The sequence below is a fragment of the Rhamphochromis longiceps genome, linkage group LG9 (assembly GCF_057381845.1).
Source record: "Rhamphochromis longiceps isolate RC_006_pf linkage group LG9, R_longiceps_female_GT1.1, whole genome shotgun sequence".
In the NCBI taxonomy this organism is placed as follows: domain Eukaryota; kingdom Metazoa; phylum Chordata; class Actinopteri; order Cichliformes; family Cichlidae; genus Rhamphochromis; species Rhamphochromis longiceps.
In genome coordinates, this window is record NC_140565.1 from 33,547,551 (window position 1) to 33,563,382 (window position 15,832).

At 41.1% G+C, this 15,832-nt stretch overlaps 2 protein-coding genes across 2 annotated transcripts; one reads left to right on the forward strand and one right to left on the reverse strand.

Annotated features, from left to right (window-relative positions):
- Positions 1–5,359: 5,359 nt before the first annotated feature.
- On the reverse strand, positions 5,360–6,288 carry LOC146662698 (GTPase IMAP family member 7-like). The gene is made up of 2 exons (XM_085417577.1): positions 6,270–6,288; positions 5,360–6,057 (listed from the first exon to the last, which is right to left on the reverse strand). The coding sequence occupies exons 1-2, from the start codon at positions 6,286–6,288 to the stop codon at positions 5,360–5,362; spliced, it is 717 nt and encodes a 238-aa protein (XP_085273703.1).
- A 4,554-nt stretch (positions 6,289–10,842) lies between these two features.
- Positions 10,843–11,606, forward strand: LOC146662699 (GTPase IMAP family member 7-like). The gene is made up of 2 exons (XM_085417910.1): positions 10,843–10,900; positions 11,014–11,606. The coding sequence occupies exons 1-2, from the start codon at positions 10,843–10,845 to the stop codon at positions 11,604–11,606; spliced, it is 651 nt and encodes a 216-aa protein (XP_085274036.1).
- Positions 11,607–15,832: the final 4,226 nt, after the last annotated feature.

Here is a 15,832-nt window from a genome sequence, read left to right on the forward strand (position 1 = left end):
AAGAGAGACAGGGGTTAATAACAGATATGATTCAATGCAGAGAGGTCTGTTAACACATAGTGAGTGAGAAAGGTGACTGGAAAGGAAAAACTCAATGCATCATGGGAATCCCCCGGCAGCCTATGTCTATTGCAGCATAACTAAGGGAGGATTCAGGATCACCTGATCCAGCCCTAACTATATGCTTTAGCAAAAAGGAAAGTTTTAAACCTAATCTTAAAAATAGAGACAGTGTCTGTCTCCCGAATCCAAACTGGAAGCTGGTTCCATAGAAGAGGGGCCTGAAAACTGAAGGCTCTCCCTCCCATTCTACTTTTAAATACTCTAGGAACAACAAGTAGGCCTGCAGAGCGAGAGCGAAGTGCTCTAATAGGGTGATATGGTACTACAAGGTCATTAAGATAAGATGGGGCCTGATTATTTAAGACCTTGTATGTGAGGAGCAGGATTTTTAATTCAATTCTGGATTTAACAGGAAGCCAATCAAGGGAAGCCAAAACAGGAGAAATATGCTCTCTCTTTCTAGTCCCTGTCAGGACTCTTGCTGCAGCATTTTGGATTAGCTGAAGGCTTTTCAGGGAGTTTTTTGGATATCCTGATAATAATGAATTACAGTAGTCCAGCCTGGAAGTAATAAATGCATGAACTAGTTTTTCAGCATCACTCTGAGACAGGATATTTCTAATTTTAGAGATGTTGCGCAAATGGAAGAAAGCAGTCTTACATATTTGTGTAATATATGCGCTGAAGGACATGTCCTGGTCAAAAATGATTCCAAGGTTCCTCACAGCGTTACTGGAGGCCAAGGTAATGCCATCCAGGGTAAGAATCTGGTTAGATACCATATTTCTAAGCTTTTCAGGGCCGAGTACAATAACCTCAGTTTTATCTGAATTAAGAAGCAGAAAGTTAGCGGCCATCCAGGTCTTTATGTCTTTAAGCCATTCCTGCAGTTTAACTAATTGGTGTGTGTTATCTGGCTTCATGGACAGATAGAGCTGGGTGTCATCTGCATAGCAGTGAAAATTTATGCTATGTCTTCTAATGATGCTGCCTAAGGGAAGCATGTATAATGTAAACAGAATTGGTCCTAGCACTGAACCCTGTGGAACTCCATAATTAACCTCAGTGTGTGAAGAGGACTCTCCATTTACATGCACAAATTGGAGTCTATTAGATAGATATGATACAAACCACTGCAGTGCAGTACCTGTAATACCTACAGCATGTTCTAATCGCTCTAATAGGATATTATGGTCAACAGTATCGAATGCTGCTCTAAGGTCTAGTTCATGACTTTTTGTCAGCCTGGTGCTGAAGAGAAACCTAGGGTTGTTCTTATTTTCTTCAATCAGTGACGATTAGTAAGATGTTCTGGCTTTGCGGAGGGCTTTCTTATAAAGCAGAAAACTATTTCTCCAGGCTAAATGATGATCCTCTAAATTTGTGACACGCCATTTCCTCTCCAGCTTACGAGTTTTCTGCTTTAGGGTACGTGTTTGAGAATTATACCACAGAGTCAGGTACTTCTGATTAGAGACCTTAGTTTTCACAGGAGCTACAGTATCCAGAGTCGTACGTAGTGAGGAGGTGAAATTATTAACAAGATAATCGACCTCTGTTGGGGTAGCGTTCAGATAGCTGCTCTGCTCTGTGTTGGTACAGGGCATTGAAGATGATAACAGTGGGTGGATTATATTCTTAAACTTAGTTACAGCGCTTTCAGAAAGACATCTACTTTGATAAAGTCTACTCCCCACTGCTGTGTAATCAGTTATTGTAAATGTAAATGTTATCAGGAAATGATCAGACAGCAGAGGGTTTTCAGGAAACTCTGTTAAATGTTCAGTTTCTATGCCATATGTTAAAACAAGCTCTAGAGTGTGATTAAAGTGGTGGGTGGGTTCTTTTACATTTTGAGAGAAACCAATTGAGTCTAATAACAGATTAAATGCCATGTTGAGGCTGTCATTTTTAGCATCTACATGGATGTTAAAATCACCCACAATAATTATTTTATCTGAGCTCAGAACTAAATTAGATATAAAGTCTGAGAAATCAGACAGAAACTCTGTGTAAGGCCCAGGTTGTCACGGTCCGCTGTGACGGACCGAGTGGAGAATGCGTGTAATGGACCCAGGTGCGTACACAAGTGAACAGACGGGAGTGAGCTTTAACAGAAGGCGAGCCTTTAATATGGCTGAAAACAAGGTGTGCAAATACAGCAGGGATGGCGTGGCTAAACAAAAACCTAAACTGGGAACAAACTATGGTGAGGCTATGGCTTGGAAGACAACAGACCAGGCATGGGAACACAGAGGGTGGGAACACAGACGACGCGACACAGACTGTAAGAAACACAGAGACTAAATACACATGAGGGATGATCAGGGGAAGTGGCCACACATGGGAACGCAGCTGATATACATGAACTTAACGACAGGAGGAGTGAAACTGAATACACTGACATTCAATACAGACTTTCAAAGTAAAACAGGAAACATGGAGATTAGACGTGACATGAAGTAAATATAACCATGCAGACATGACTCATGACAGATAGACACACGAACCAGGGAGACTCAGTACAGGGGAAGATGACAGAAGCGACAGCATGAACTTGACAACACAAGACACACGGACATAAACACATGAAGGGCAAGGGAGGCTATATACAAGGGTAATATAATTACAAATGAGCTGGAATAACTAAATGAACCTAAACAATCAATAAACATCAAAACAGACTAAACACAAAACACTGGGTCGCACGACCCAGGACCATGACACAGGTGGACGATAGATGATAACAAGTGAGACTGGTTTCTGAGTTTCACAGCTGTGGTGGACAATGTTAAGCATCAGGCTTTCAAATGAGCTAAAAGTCTGTCTTGGTCTTTCATTAATTAATAGGCTGGTGTGAAAAATTGCTGCCACACCGCCCCCTCGGCCTGTGCTTCGAGATTTCTGGTAGTTAGAATGACTTGGGGGTGTTGATTCATTTAAACTAACATAATCATCCTGCTGCAACCAGGTTTCTGTAAGGCAGAGTAGATCAATTTGTTGATCAATTATTAAGTCATGTACTAACAGAGACTTGGAGGAGAGAGACCTAATATTTAATAATCCACATTTCACTGTTTTACTCTTTGGTTCAGATGTGGATACTGTATTGTTCTTTCTTTGTGATTGTTTATGTTTAAGTTGTTTGTTGCTGGTTTTTAGTTTGTTTTTTGTCTTTTTGGAAGCTGACACAGTCTCTATGGAGATGGGTTTTTGGGGGGGTAGCAGGAGGAGAGAAGCTGCAGAGAGGCGTGTAAGACTGCAACTCTGCTTCCTGGTCCCAACTCTGGATAGTCATATTTTGGGGGGTTTAATAAATTTTTCCATATTTCTAGAAATGAGAGCTGCTCCATCCAAAGTGGGATGGATGCCGTCTCTCCTAACAAGACCAGGTTTCCTCCAGAAGGTTTGCCAATTATCTATGAAGCCCACATCGTTTCTGGGACACCACTCAGACAGCCAGCAATTTAAGGAGAACATGCGGCTAAACATGTCACTCCTGGTCTGATTGGGGAGGGGACCAGAGAAAACTACAGAGTCCGACATTGTTTTAGCAAAGTTGCAAACCGATTCAATATTGATTTTAGTGACCTCCGATTGGTGTAACCGGGTGTCATTACTGCCGACGTGAATTATGATCTTACTGTATTTATGTTTACCCTTAGCCAGCAGTTTTACATTTCCCTCAATGTCGCCTGCTCTGGCCCCTGGAAGACAATTGACTATGGTTGCTGGTGTCATGTTCCAAACAGGTACAGAGTTTAAGTTCATTTATTGATTCATAAGGATTTTATTGGTCCTTCACATGTCTGAGAACAGAATCACCAATTACCAGAGTTTGAGTGTTGTACACTCTCAGAATCGGTGCAGTCTGACTTTGACAGGGTCGTGCCCCCTGCTGGTCAGTGAAAAACTGACTGGCAGGAGGTGAAGACGATCGTCGTTGGGCCAGCTACACAAGCAGTCAGGAATTTTTCCTCATCGGCATCACAGACTGTGATATATTTATGCCGGAATGTAAACAGAATACATTTTAGATTTTTCAAAAGAAAAATAAGAAGAATTTACGTGTATAACCCAAAACTACCCACACATAAAGAAACCTGGCTGGCTCACCACATGTAACACAGTAAAGTAAATAATAATAATAATAAGAAGAAGAAATAGAAGAAGAATAAGAATAAGAATGATGATAAACAAACAATTGGGTCAAGAAGTAAGTTGGACAAATTCCAGTCAAGTTCATTTGACCTATGATAGGCCATGTTCCAAACAGGTACAGAGTTTAAGTTCATTTATTGATTCATAAGGATTTTATTGGTCGTACAGCAATGGCATGGAGGTCAGGCAGCTCGCCATCCTGCACTGATCAGAACTCTGATTGCAGGAAAAAAACCATCGAGTAGATTGAGTGAGGGCACAATGCTGAATAAATCAGGTCAAGTGTACTAAAACCTTAAATTAAATTATGATCACACATCCTTGGTGTTTCTAACCACACTTCAGAGCAGTGTTTAGAAAAATCTGCACTTCAGAAGCGTAACACTGTGTTGAAACGTCAGTGTCGAGTGTCTCATCCCTACCATTCCTTTTTTGATCATGTGTTGCATAAGGTCAGACAGAAAAATAATTTTATACTTTAGTCAGCAATCCAAAGAGTGACTTCTTATCGTTACACTCATCAAGAGAATAAGATTTATTCTACAAGTTTTTGTACAAACCAGTAGCGTTACATGAACGTTTATGAGATTTATAATAGATCAGGTTTGTTTTAATTCAACATGAGTAACTTAATATTTAAATGCATAAACAATGGAAAAGAATATTCTTTTTTTTAAAGAGAACACATAAAATTGACCTGCACAGAATCTACTTTTTTAATAATAACAGAAACACAACAAATTAGACTGTTTGGTATAGATGTTTATTTAATTTGACTTTCATTTACTAGACAAAAAGAACACTAAACTTTTTAAAGAAACATTGTGATGAAAAAATGGATTTAAATACATATTTTTACAATAAATAATAGAGTTGTGTTTACACATATAAACTACAATGATTTAGGACTGCATTTAGAATAGATACAAGAAGTACCTTTCTCTAATGATTAGAATCAGATCCAAAACTTGCATTATGGTTATTATTAAACTTTAATATACCCGTATTAGCATCCAAGGACACACAATTATCTACACGAAGTGTGTGTCAGACATTTTCATATGTTCACATATGGGTACACAGGCTGTCTTGTTTCCATTATGTTGATTGTGTTTAGACAGTTTATCACATTGATTTAATCTCTTGCAAGAATGGAATGAAAACGTAAAACGCTCTGGTGCAATGGAGCAAGGAACCTGTACTTAGTGACACGCATTCCTATTTTCCGTGCGGCCTCCACCTCTTGAAACATCTCATCTGTGTAGTACATGCGCGTGTTCTCAGCCACCATGCGATCAATCTTGCCGATTAGCTCATTCACTTGCTTTCTGCCCCTGTTTGTGTTTTCAAAGACGTGGAACCTATTTCCACATCTTTTGGTAATGTCTTTAAGACCTTGGTGGCCTTTATTTACATATTGCTCTATGGTCATGTCTCCAAGATCGCCACCGCGGGTGAACAACACAATCATGTAATGGTTAGCCCTTGGACCAAACAGCTCCTGCAGGGCTTCCACAGAGTTTTTTTCTTCTTTGGTGAATCGACCGACTTGGATAACCAGCAGGAACACGTGAGGACCTGGACAGGAGATTTCAACACATCTCACAATTTCTTTTTTGATGATTTCTGCGGATTTTCCCGTGTCCAGAATGCCTGGTGTGTCTACCACACTAACTACCCTATTACCAAACTTCTTCACATGTTGTTCACAAGATTCAGTCACTGACTCTGAACTGGGAGAAGAAAAGAAACATTTTTCTCCCAGGATGGTGTTTCCAACTGCACTTTTTCCCACACCAGTTTTTCCAATCAGCACAATCCTCAAGTCAGGACCTGAAACACAATTAACTAATTTGATTTAACCCATATACACAAGGGTGTAACAAGAACCTCAGTGAAACTGGGAAATTTTGACACTTTTCAAAGGAAAATAGTCAGGACCTGAAACACAGATTTCCCCGGAACTATTTACGATGTCAGAAATCAATAACTCAGCATCTCAGAATCTCATTTTGGGATATTAACTATACACAGGTAGAGCTTACCTTGTGGAAATAAAGCCATATTTTATTGAAGTATTGTCCCGGCAGAGGTGAGAGCTATGAATGTGAATATTTCTGTTGAACTCAATATTTATAGCTCCATAGCTGACACGCCTCCAGTACTTGCATAACAGGTTTATGAAATATTGACAGAGCAGCACAGCATAAGTGAGGAAACAGTAAGGAGAAGAAAGATTTGTAGTTGCTTAAAGTATAAGAACAACTGTTTTTCACAGAAAACTATATTTCAATTGCCCTTGGCAACTTGCATTTTCTGAAGAAGAAATTTAAAAACTACCTCATTCAAATGACCTGTAACTGTATAAAATATAACAATAATTAATAACAAGTTTGTGTAACTCTTAAAAAAAACACACAGTTACAAGAAGTTTATGTTAGTTTAAATTAATTAAGCCATACTAATTGTCAGTATTGCCAGTTTACTAATCAACCAAAGACCCAGACGGAGTTTTAATTCATTTGAAAGCCTGATGCTTAATCTTGTCCACCCCAGCTGTAAAACTCAAAAAAGTAGTTTTATTTGTTATCTCTCATCCAAGTAGTCCCTACTCAGTTTCCCTCTGATTTCTCAGACTCTTCATCAGATTTAGTTCCCAGCTCAGAAAAAATTATTATTATTATTTCAACATTCATGTAGATACTAAACATGACAGCCTCAAGAGGGGATTTGATCGTTTATAAGACACAATTTGCTTATTTTAAATTGTAAAAGACCCCACCCACCATTTAATCACACTCTAGATCTTGTTCTGACAGTATTCTCTGAAACCACTCTTTTTTTTCTGATCATTTCCTGATAACATTTACAATAATTGATTACACAGCGGTGGAGAGTAGACTTTATCACAGTAGATGTCTTTCTGAAAGCACTGTAACTAAGTTTAAGAATATAATCCACCCACTGTTATCATCTTCAATGCCCTGTACCAACACAGAGCAGAGCAGCTATCTGAACGCTACTCCAACAGAGGTTGATTATCTTGTTAATAATTTCACCTCCTCACTACGCACGACTCTGGATACTGTAGCTCCAGTGAAAACTAAGGTCTCTAATCAGAAGTACCTGACTCCGTGGTATAATTCTCAAACACGTACCCTAAAGCAGATGACTCGTAATCTGGAGAGGAAATGGCGTGGCACAAATTTAGAAGATCATCATTTAGCCTGGAGAAATAGTTTGTTGATTTATAAGAAAGCCCTCCGCAAAGCCAGAACATCTTACTATTCATCACTGATTGAAGACAATAAGAACAACCCCAGGTTTCTCTTCAGCACTGTAGCCAGTCTGTGAGTCTGTATCTACTATGAGGAGACTTAAGTTATTTTGCGACTATAGAGAGGGCTTTATCAGAAGTTGGTCTGCACCCTAACAGAGCTGTTTTTTCCATGTTGTCATCAAACATATATTTCTTACAAAATTTTATTGCTTCTTGGCAAGAAATGTTATAAAGTTGGAACACCGGTTTATTTCCTTTCAAATGGTGCCACATTTGTAAAGAAAATACATTTGTGGGTTGTCAATGAAGGTTCTCAGTCATCCAGGTCATCTTAAGTCTAAGGCGCTTGGACAGAAAAGTGTCTGGACCTCTTTGAGTTGCTTGAAGACGTTACATTATAGAGAAACTCCTAAACACAGACTTAACAATGTGGTGTATGCTGTACAGTGTAGCGAGGAATGCCCAGACCTCTACATTGGAGAGACCAAACAGCCACTTCATAAACGCATGGCACAACACAGAAGAGCCACCTCCACAGGACAAGACTCAGCTGTCCATCTGCATCTTAAGGTCAAAGGTCACTCTTTCAATGATGCCAATGTTCACATTTTGGACAGAGAGGACAGATGGTTTGAAAGAGGAGTGAAAGAAGCCATCTATGTCCACTGTGAGCGACCATCTTTGAACAGAGGCGGGGGTTTACGACACCAACTGTCTGCCATCTATAATCCAGTTTTGAGATCCCTTCCCAGACGCCTTAATGGCACTCACCCCCTTGGCCATCTGACCTCAGGACCCATTTTCACACCTTGGCTCATGTGATACTCCCACAGGGCCTAAATTTGGGACTCTCCACCATTTGACCTTAGGACTGAAGCATCTTCTCAAATGAGAGGTGAAATGTCTTCAAGCAACTTAAAGAAGTCCAGACGCTTTTCTTTGCAAGCTCCTTAGACTACATTTGTGGGTTGAACAGTTTAAGTATGTGGGTTGTGCCTATGAAAAACTTGTTAAATCTTCTCTGCCAATGCTAAACAGCTTATTCTGCTGCTGAATCTTGTTATGTGTCATTTATTGGATTGGATGATAGAAGTTGGTGGTTGGCGGTTTAGCAATTTATTATAGCCATAACAAGATAAATGTCCATGCATTTAGTGCTAAGTTTATATATCGTGGAGTGGTGTTCCCTGGAAGAAAGGGAGAAGGTAGGTGACACGGTGAATGAAAGAGTGGTACAGGTACCTAAGTAATCTGAAGACAGAGGACTGCATGAGCGCATGAGTGCTTAATTATGCTGCCTTGCAGGAAAGGTGAGTCTAGCACTCACACACACGCAAAGCCAAGTGTAAGAGACGCAAAAGAAAGAGAAAGAATAGCAAACCACAAGGAGGCATGGGATCAGGATAAAACAAAGAACATAACATTAAACTTCAAACAATAAAAAAAAAACAATATTCTGTCATATACTAAAATATTTGAGATAACATCATTTTTTTTCATCAATTGTCACACAGGGAATGTGATGGAATGAAGACAGCAAAGCAAACTGAGTCTTTTCATAATTGTACATTAACATGAAAAGGTTCTTTGTTCTAATAATTTCATAAACTTTCCTATTTTCCTTATTCACTTCAGTCTTTGAGTACTTAAGTATGCTGCGTTACAGGAAAGGTGAGCCTAACATTCACACACACACAAACCCAATTGTAAGAGATGCAAGAGAAAGATAAAGGATAGCAAACCACAATGAGATCAGGATATACCAAGGGACATAACATTCAACCTCAAAAAAAATAAAAAGAAGAATATTCTAGTATATATGGTAAATGGCCTGTATTTATATAGCGCTTTACTAGTCCCTAAGGGCCCCAAAGCACTTTACATATCCAGTCATCCACCCATTCACACACTGGTGATGGCAGCTACATTGTAGCCACAGCCACCCTGGGGCGCACTGACAGAGGCGAGGCTGCCAGACACTGGCGCCACCGGGCCCTCTGACCACCACCAGTAGGCAACGGGTGAAGTGTCTTGCCCAAGGACACAACGACCTAGACTGTCCAAGCCGGGGCTCGAACCGGCAACCTTCCGATTACGAGGCGAACTCCCAACTCTTGAGCCACGATCGCCCCATACTAAATATACTATACATATACTAAAATATCTGGGATAGAATTTTCACACAGTGAATGTGATGAAATGAAGACAGCAAAGCAAACTGAGTCTTTTCATAATCGTACTAGTGCATTTCATAACAGTACACTATCATGAAAAGGTTCTTTGTTCTAATAATTTCATAAACTTTCCTATTTTCCTTATTCACTTCAGTCTTTTACATTTTAAGTTTTATTCCCAAATTCTCTGCAGGGTTTGGATTCAGCTAGCCTAAATAATCAGCAGGACATGAGACTTCAGCACATCACGCAATTTATTTTTGCTCGTGACCTCTTCAGTTTGTCTGGTTTGGGTGTTAGTGGATGAAAATCAAATTTCTGACGAATTCTCCACCACAAAGACGACACAACTGAATGTTAAAAACGTTATATATAGCTTCACACATGACACACCTCCAGCATTTGCATAACAGGTTATTAAAACAGACGAAGATCTGCACAGCTTGCAGACGCCACACAGCTCGTCTTCTTCACTTTGCTAAACTGGACTGAAGGACTGAAGGACTATGTCTTCTAGTGGGTGAAAATGTTCTGTAAATAGTATTTTAGTTGTTTTGCTGAAATGAAAAGAACTGCATAGCAAATGGGAAAACTAACCATGTGACTTATTGTTTTCACAGAAAGGAAGATTGTAGTTGTTATCCTGGGAAGAGATGAAGTCTTGAAGAAAGCTCTAATAACCAACATCCTGGGAAAAGATTTATCTAAACTAAATAAAAGACAAACTTTGAAAAAGATTGAGATCTATGTAAATGATATATATGAAGTCATGTTTACGCCAGACTTGTATGCAGAATTTAAGGACATACAAGACTTGTTGTGTATTAATCGATATCCTGACATGTGTCTGCTGGTGGTAGAACATGGCTTTTCACCAGACGATGTTCGGAAGCAGATAGAACATCTGAGCAATAAGACTGAAAAACCTGCAGAAGAGTTTATGGTTTTGCTCCCACTGAGTTATAAACCCACAGATTACTCGTTCATATCCTGCACCATGGAACAGGTTTTCAGTGAGCTCGACAGACTGGCTGAAAGCAGAAATCTGATGCCAGCAAAAACAAAGTAAGGATGAAAAATAACATAACAGTGTAGTATTTTTTTATTGTATTTGTGAGGGAAGGGTTGGTATGTTACTTCAACAGGCTTTGTTTGAACATTAGGATGACAGATAAACCTGTTCCACCTTTGCCAGCACCACGCACTAAGATTGCAATGGCAGGTAAACCTTGTCTTTCAGACTTGTTCAGACTTATATCAATTGAGTTCAACTTCATTGTTCATAAGTATGTTGACTTTTCTGAACTTATTTGCATTTAACTGTTGTTATACATCAATCAGGAAAGCGTACCAGCAACAAAGTGAACCTTGTTCTCCTGGGAATGTCTGGGACTGGAAAGAGTGCGAGTGGAAACACCATCCTTGGAAAGCCAGTCTTCTTCTCTAGACCCAGTTCAAAGTCAGTCACCAAAGATTGTGAGATAGCAGAAACAGAGATAAATGGCAAACATGTGCGTGTGATAGATACTCCAGACATGTTTGATGATGACATTGAAGAATCAGTTAAGAACAAATATCTAAAACAGTGCAAAGAGCTCTGTGAGTCACACCCTTGTGTGTATGTACTTGTGATGCACATAAGCAGATTTACAGATGGTGAGAGAAACATACTGAAAAAACTGGAAAAAGCTTTTGGGAGGAATGTTAAAGAACAAACTATCATCCTGTTCACTAAATCAGATGATTTGCATCGTGCTGGAAAAATGCTGACTGATGTTCTGCATAGTTGCCAACCTGATCTGAAGGAAATGATTCAACAGTTGGGCAACAGATGTGTTCTCTTTGAGAATAACAGATCAGGTTCAGCTCAGGTGGAAAAGCTGCTGGACACAGTGATCATGGTGTTAGAAAAACAGCAGAAATTATAATGTCATGTGTCAGATCATGTCCAGTGTAAAGATATGAGAAATAGTTTGACCATGAAGTTATTTGATATCTTAAACTCGTAGATAAAAATGTTATAATTTTGATTTTTAGCCATAATTTTTCTTTGTTCTCTACAAACTGGCGAATGAACGATTGCTTTCTGAATTGTTTTCTTTTTTGCTTTTGTTTTTTTGTTGTTGGTTTTTTTTTTTTTTTTTGGGGGGGGGGGGGTCAATCTTGGTAAAATAAATCAATGAAAGCTCATTTTGTAAAGTGAAATAGTAACAAATTATTGCTGAATTCAATAAAACAAAGTTAATGTGCATCTGGTGTCTCTTGGATAAACAGAACATTGTTAGGTCTTTAGTTTTGTGTTTGGTCCTCTGTAAAAACATCTCAGGTATTCAGGTTAATTTAGTAGAAGTGATTGAGCTGCAGAGATTCCAAGACACCAACAAACTTCCGAAAAGGCTCCTGTGATGTCTCATAAATACATAAATATCCATATGCTGGATTTTAAAATGGCATGTGGTGAAAACCTGTAATAAATGAGATTTAAAGAATATGAAATGTTAAAATGTATAGACTGGATACCTTATATGAAAATATAAAATTAACCTAATTTTTTCAATTAAGTACAGCATAACGGCATTTGTCCAGTTGTCGTCCTCGTGCACGAGAAACATAAAGAACTTTGCCTAATCGCTCGTCTTGCTTTGCTGTGTAGAAGTGTCTTGAACTTTCCAGCGAGTAGGTTTATGCTACAAACCTATCAATAATCTTAGCCAGTTATTTATCTGTTCATTTATGTAATTATTTTATTTTATTTCATTTTATTTTTTTATCTGGAACCAAAACTGTATCCAGGTGCAGCTTCATCAAATGCCACTATAACTGCTGATGTGTCGCCATCTACTGGCCATTTGATGAATAAGCCAGGATAAAGAACTTATGATCTTGCTGCACATTTATTTAGTTCAGTTCATCCATTCATCCATCAATTCGCTTCCGCTTATCCTTTTCAGGGTCACGTGGGATACTGGAGCCTATCCCAGCTGCCCAACAATCATATGACCTATGAGAAGCGCATTGGTGACCAGAGGTGGGTCCAGTATCCAAAATTGTACTCAAGTAAGAGTAAGATAAGAGATAAGATAAGATAAGATAAAACTTTATTAATCCCTCGGGTGGGTTCCTCTGGGAAATTCGGTTTCCAAAAAGCACAGCACCGACAGAAGTTACAGAGTTACAGAATATTATACACACCCACACACACACACACACACACACACAAATATATAAATACAGAGACAAATATAAATAAAATATACAAAGGGGATAAATAGAATAAATAGGAATAAAAATAAAAATACAAGTGAATTGCACATTTCAAGTATTGAGGTCTATTGCACCATTGACTATTAACAAAAGTATTGCACAAAAGGTATTGCACAGTGAGGTGAAGAGGCACTACAGCTTAGTTGTTCCCCCCTCCTTTGTCCTCCTGTCTCCCCTCCCTCTCCCCTCCAGAGAGGAGTTAAACAGTCTGATGGCGTGTGGGACAAAGGAGTTTTTAAGTCTGTTAGTTCTTGTCTTGGGGAGAAGCAACCTGTCACTGAACAGACTCTTCTGGTTGTTAATGGCCGTGTGCAGAGGATGCCCAGCATTGTTCATAATGTCCAGCAGTTTTTTTAGTGTCCTTTTCTCTGCCACTGTCACCAGAGTGTCCAGCTTCATGCCGACCACAGAGCCAGCCTTCCTGATCAGTTTCTCCAGCCTGCATGAGTCCTTCTTTGCTGTGCTGCTCCCCCGGCACACCACAGCATAGAAAAGTACTCCAGCAACCACTGACTGGTAAAACATCCTCAGGAGCTTCCTGCAGATGTTAAAAGACCTCAGCCTCCTGAGGAAGTACAGTCGGCTTTGGGCTTTTTTATACAGGTGCTCTGTGTTGCATGACCAGTCCAGTTTATTGTCCACCCACAGCCCGAGGTACTTGTACTTGTTGACCACCTCCACCTCCTCCCCCTCTATCTGAACCGGCAGTGGACCTTCTCTGGACCTCCCGAAGTCCACAACCAGTTCCTTTGTCTTTGAGGTGTTGAGTTGAAGGTGGTTTGTGTGACTCCATGCGACAAAGTTCCTCACAAGACTTCTGTACTCCTCTTCCTGATCATCCCAGATACACCCCATGATGGCTGTGTCATCTGCAAATTTCTGAATGTGGCATAATTCAGAGTTGTAGCAGAAGTCAGAGGTGTACAGGGTGAAGAGAAGAGGGGACAGCACAGTTCCCTGTGGTGCTCCTGTGCTGCTGACCACAGTGTCAGACGTGATGTCCTTCAGCCTGACGTACTGTGGTCTGTCAGTGAGGTAGTCGGAGATCCAAGCCACCAGGCAGGGGTCCACCTCCATCCTGTTCAGTTTTTCCTGAAGCATACAGGGCCGGATGGTATTGAAGGCACTGGAAAAGTCAAGAAACAGGATCCTGACCATGCCTTTTCCCCCATCCAGGTGTGAGTGGGCTCTATGCAGGAGGTACAGGATGGCATCCTCCACTCCGACATCCGCCTTGTATGCAAACTGTAGTGGGTCCTGGGCATGTTGTACCTGTGGTCGGAGGAGGTTGAGGAAGAGCCGCTCTAGAGTCTTCATAAGATGTGACGTCAGTGCCACCGGTCGGAAGTCATTCAGCTCATTGGGCCGGTTCCTTTTGGGGGCCGGGACGATGCAGGATGTCTTCCATAGGGCGGGCACTCTCCCCAGTCGCAGACTGAGATTGAAGACTCGTTGTAGCGGCTCCCCAAGTTCAGCAGCACACGCCTTTAGCATCCTAGGACACACCTTGTCTGGGCCTGCTGCCTTTCTGGGGCGAAGCTTCCTCAGTTGTCTCCTGACCTGATCCACTGTGACCCTGGGAGATGTTTGGGAGGATTACTTCCTCCAAACCATCAACGTGTCTTTTAGACCCCATTCCTACAAAACTGCTCAAAGAAGTCCTGCCATTAATTAATGCTTCAATCTTAAATATGATCAACCTATCTCTTTTTTTTTCTTTTTTCTTTTTTTGCCTGTCCCATTTGGTTCTTTAGCCATCAGAATTGTTGTCTGAAGACAAACAAGGATACCCAATGGATTTACTTTGCCAAATGGATCATCACGGCCTTGCCGTATTGGTCCATTTGATCAACCTTTGTTGTTATTATTTATTTTATTTTATTTTATTTTCAGTTCTTACAGACGGGACAGACATGACTGAGGGATAGGAAAGGGAGAAAGAAAGATGAAGGAAAAGAAAAACAGAAAGGAAGAGGGACAGTGAGAAAGGGCACTTAAAAAGAGAAAGAAGAGAAAAAAAATGTTGTTGTGTTGCAAGCAGGACCGACAGCGCACTATGTGCTTGGAAATACCAGCCAATAGAGGTGTAGTTTATGTTTATGAACAGTGAACACCCGTGTGCACACCTGTGTGGATCAGTGCGCTTGTATTCAAAAGGTTTCCCCATGTAATGGTCTGCTAGAGGATGTAGGGAGCCATAGTCCTGTCCCCGAGGGCATGAAGCAGGCATGGAGGAGATCCAGGCTCCAGACATCCAGAGGCCCCAGAGTGCTAGAGCCCAAGGAGGACCACCGGAGGGGCATCCGTGCCACCCTCCTGGGAAGAGCTGAGGAGAGCCCCAGATGAGGGGTCACCCAGTAGCCATGGAGCAGAAACCAGAGGGGGCTGCATGCCCGCCGGCTCTGCCGGCAGCCAGCTGTGCCAGAGTGAACCAAGCCGCAGGCCCGAGAGGCCGGAGGCCTGAGGGCCACCGCCCCGGAAGAGGCCTGACCGGGCAACAGGCACCAGTCCCCACCAAGTAATCACCGGGAGTGAGCCGGTACCTACCTTAGCGCCCAGCCCCGGACACCAAGAACCACCAATGCACCGACCCCTGAGGGCATCAGTCACCGGCAGGAAGTGTGGTGAGGGGAGATAGGCCTTTGGAGGGCCTGGGAGTTCCCAGAGAGGTGGAGTGTAATACCCGACCTGACATATAAACAGACAAACAGGCACACACAGACACAAACATGTATTCCCACCCTCATGCACACATATACAAATACTTAGCACTCACCCAACGTAGGGATAGACATACATGGACACTGTACACACAATCACACTCCCCAAACAAACTCTATACCCCCAGGTCCAGGTACCCTCGCCACGGGAGGGTACCTGGACCTAGACG

Coding starts and splice junctions, on each gene's coding strand:
- LOC146662699 (XM_085417910.1), top strand. CDS start 10,843: ATGACAGATAAACCTGTTCCACCTTTGCCAGCACCACGCACTAAGATT. Junction 10,901..11,013: donor CACTAAGATTGCAATGGCAG/GTAAACCTTGTC, acceptor TTGTTATACATC/AATCAGGAAAGCGTACCAGC.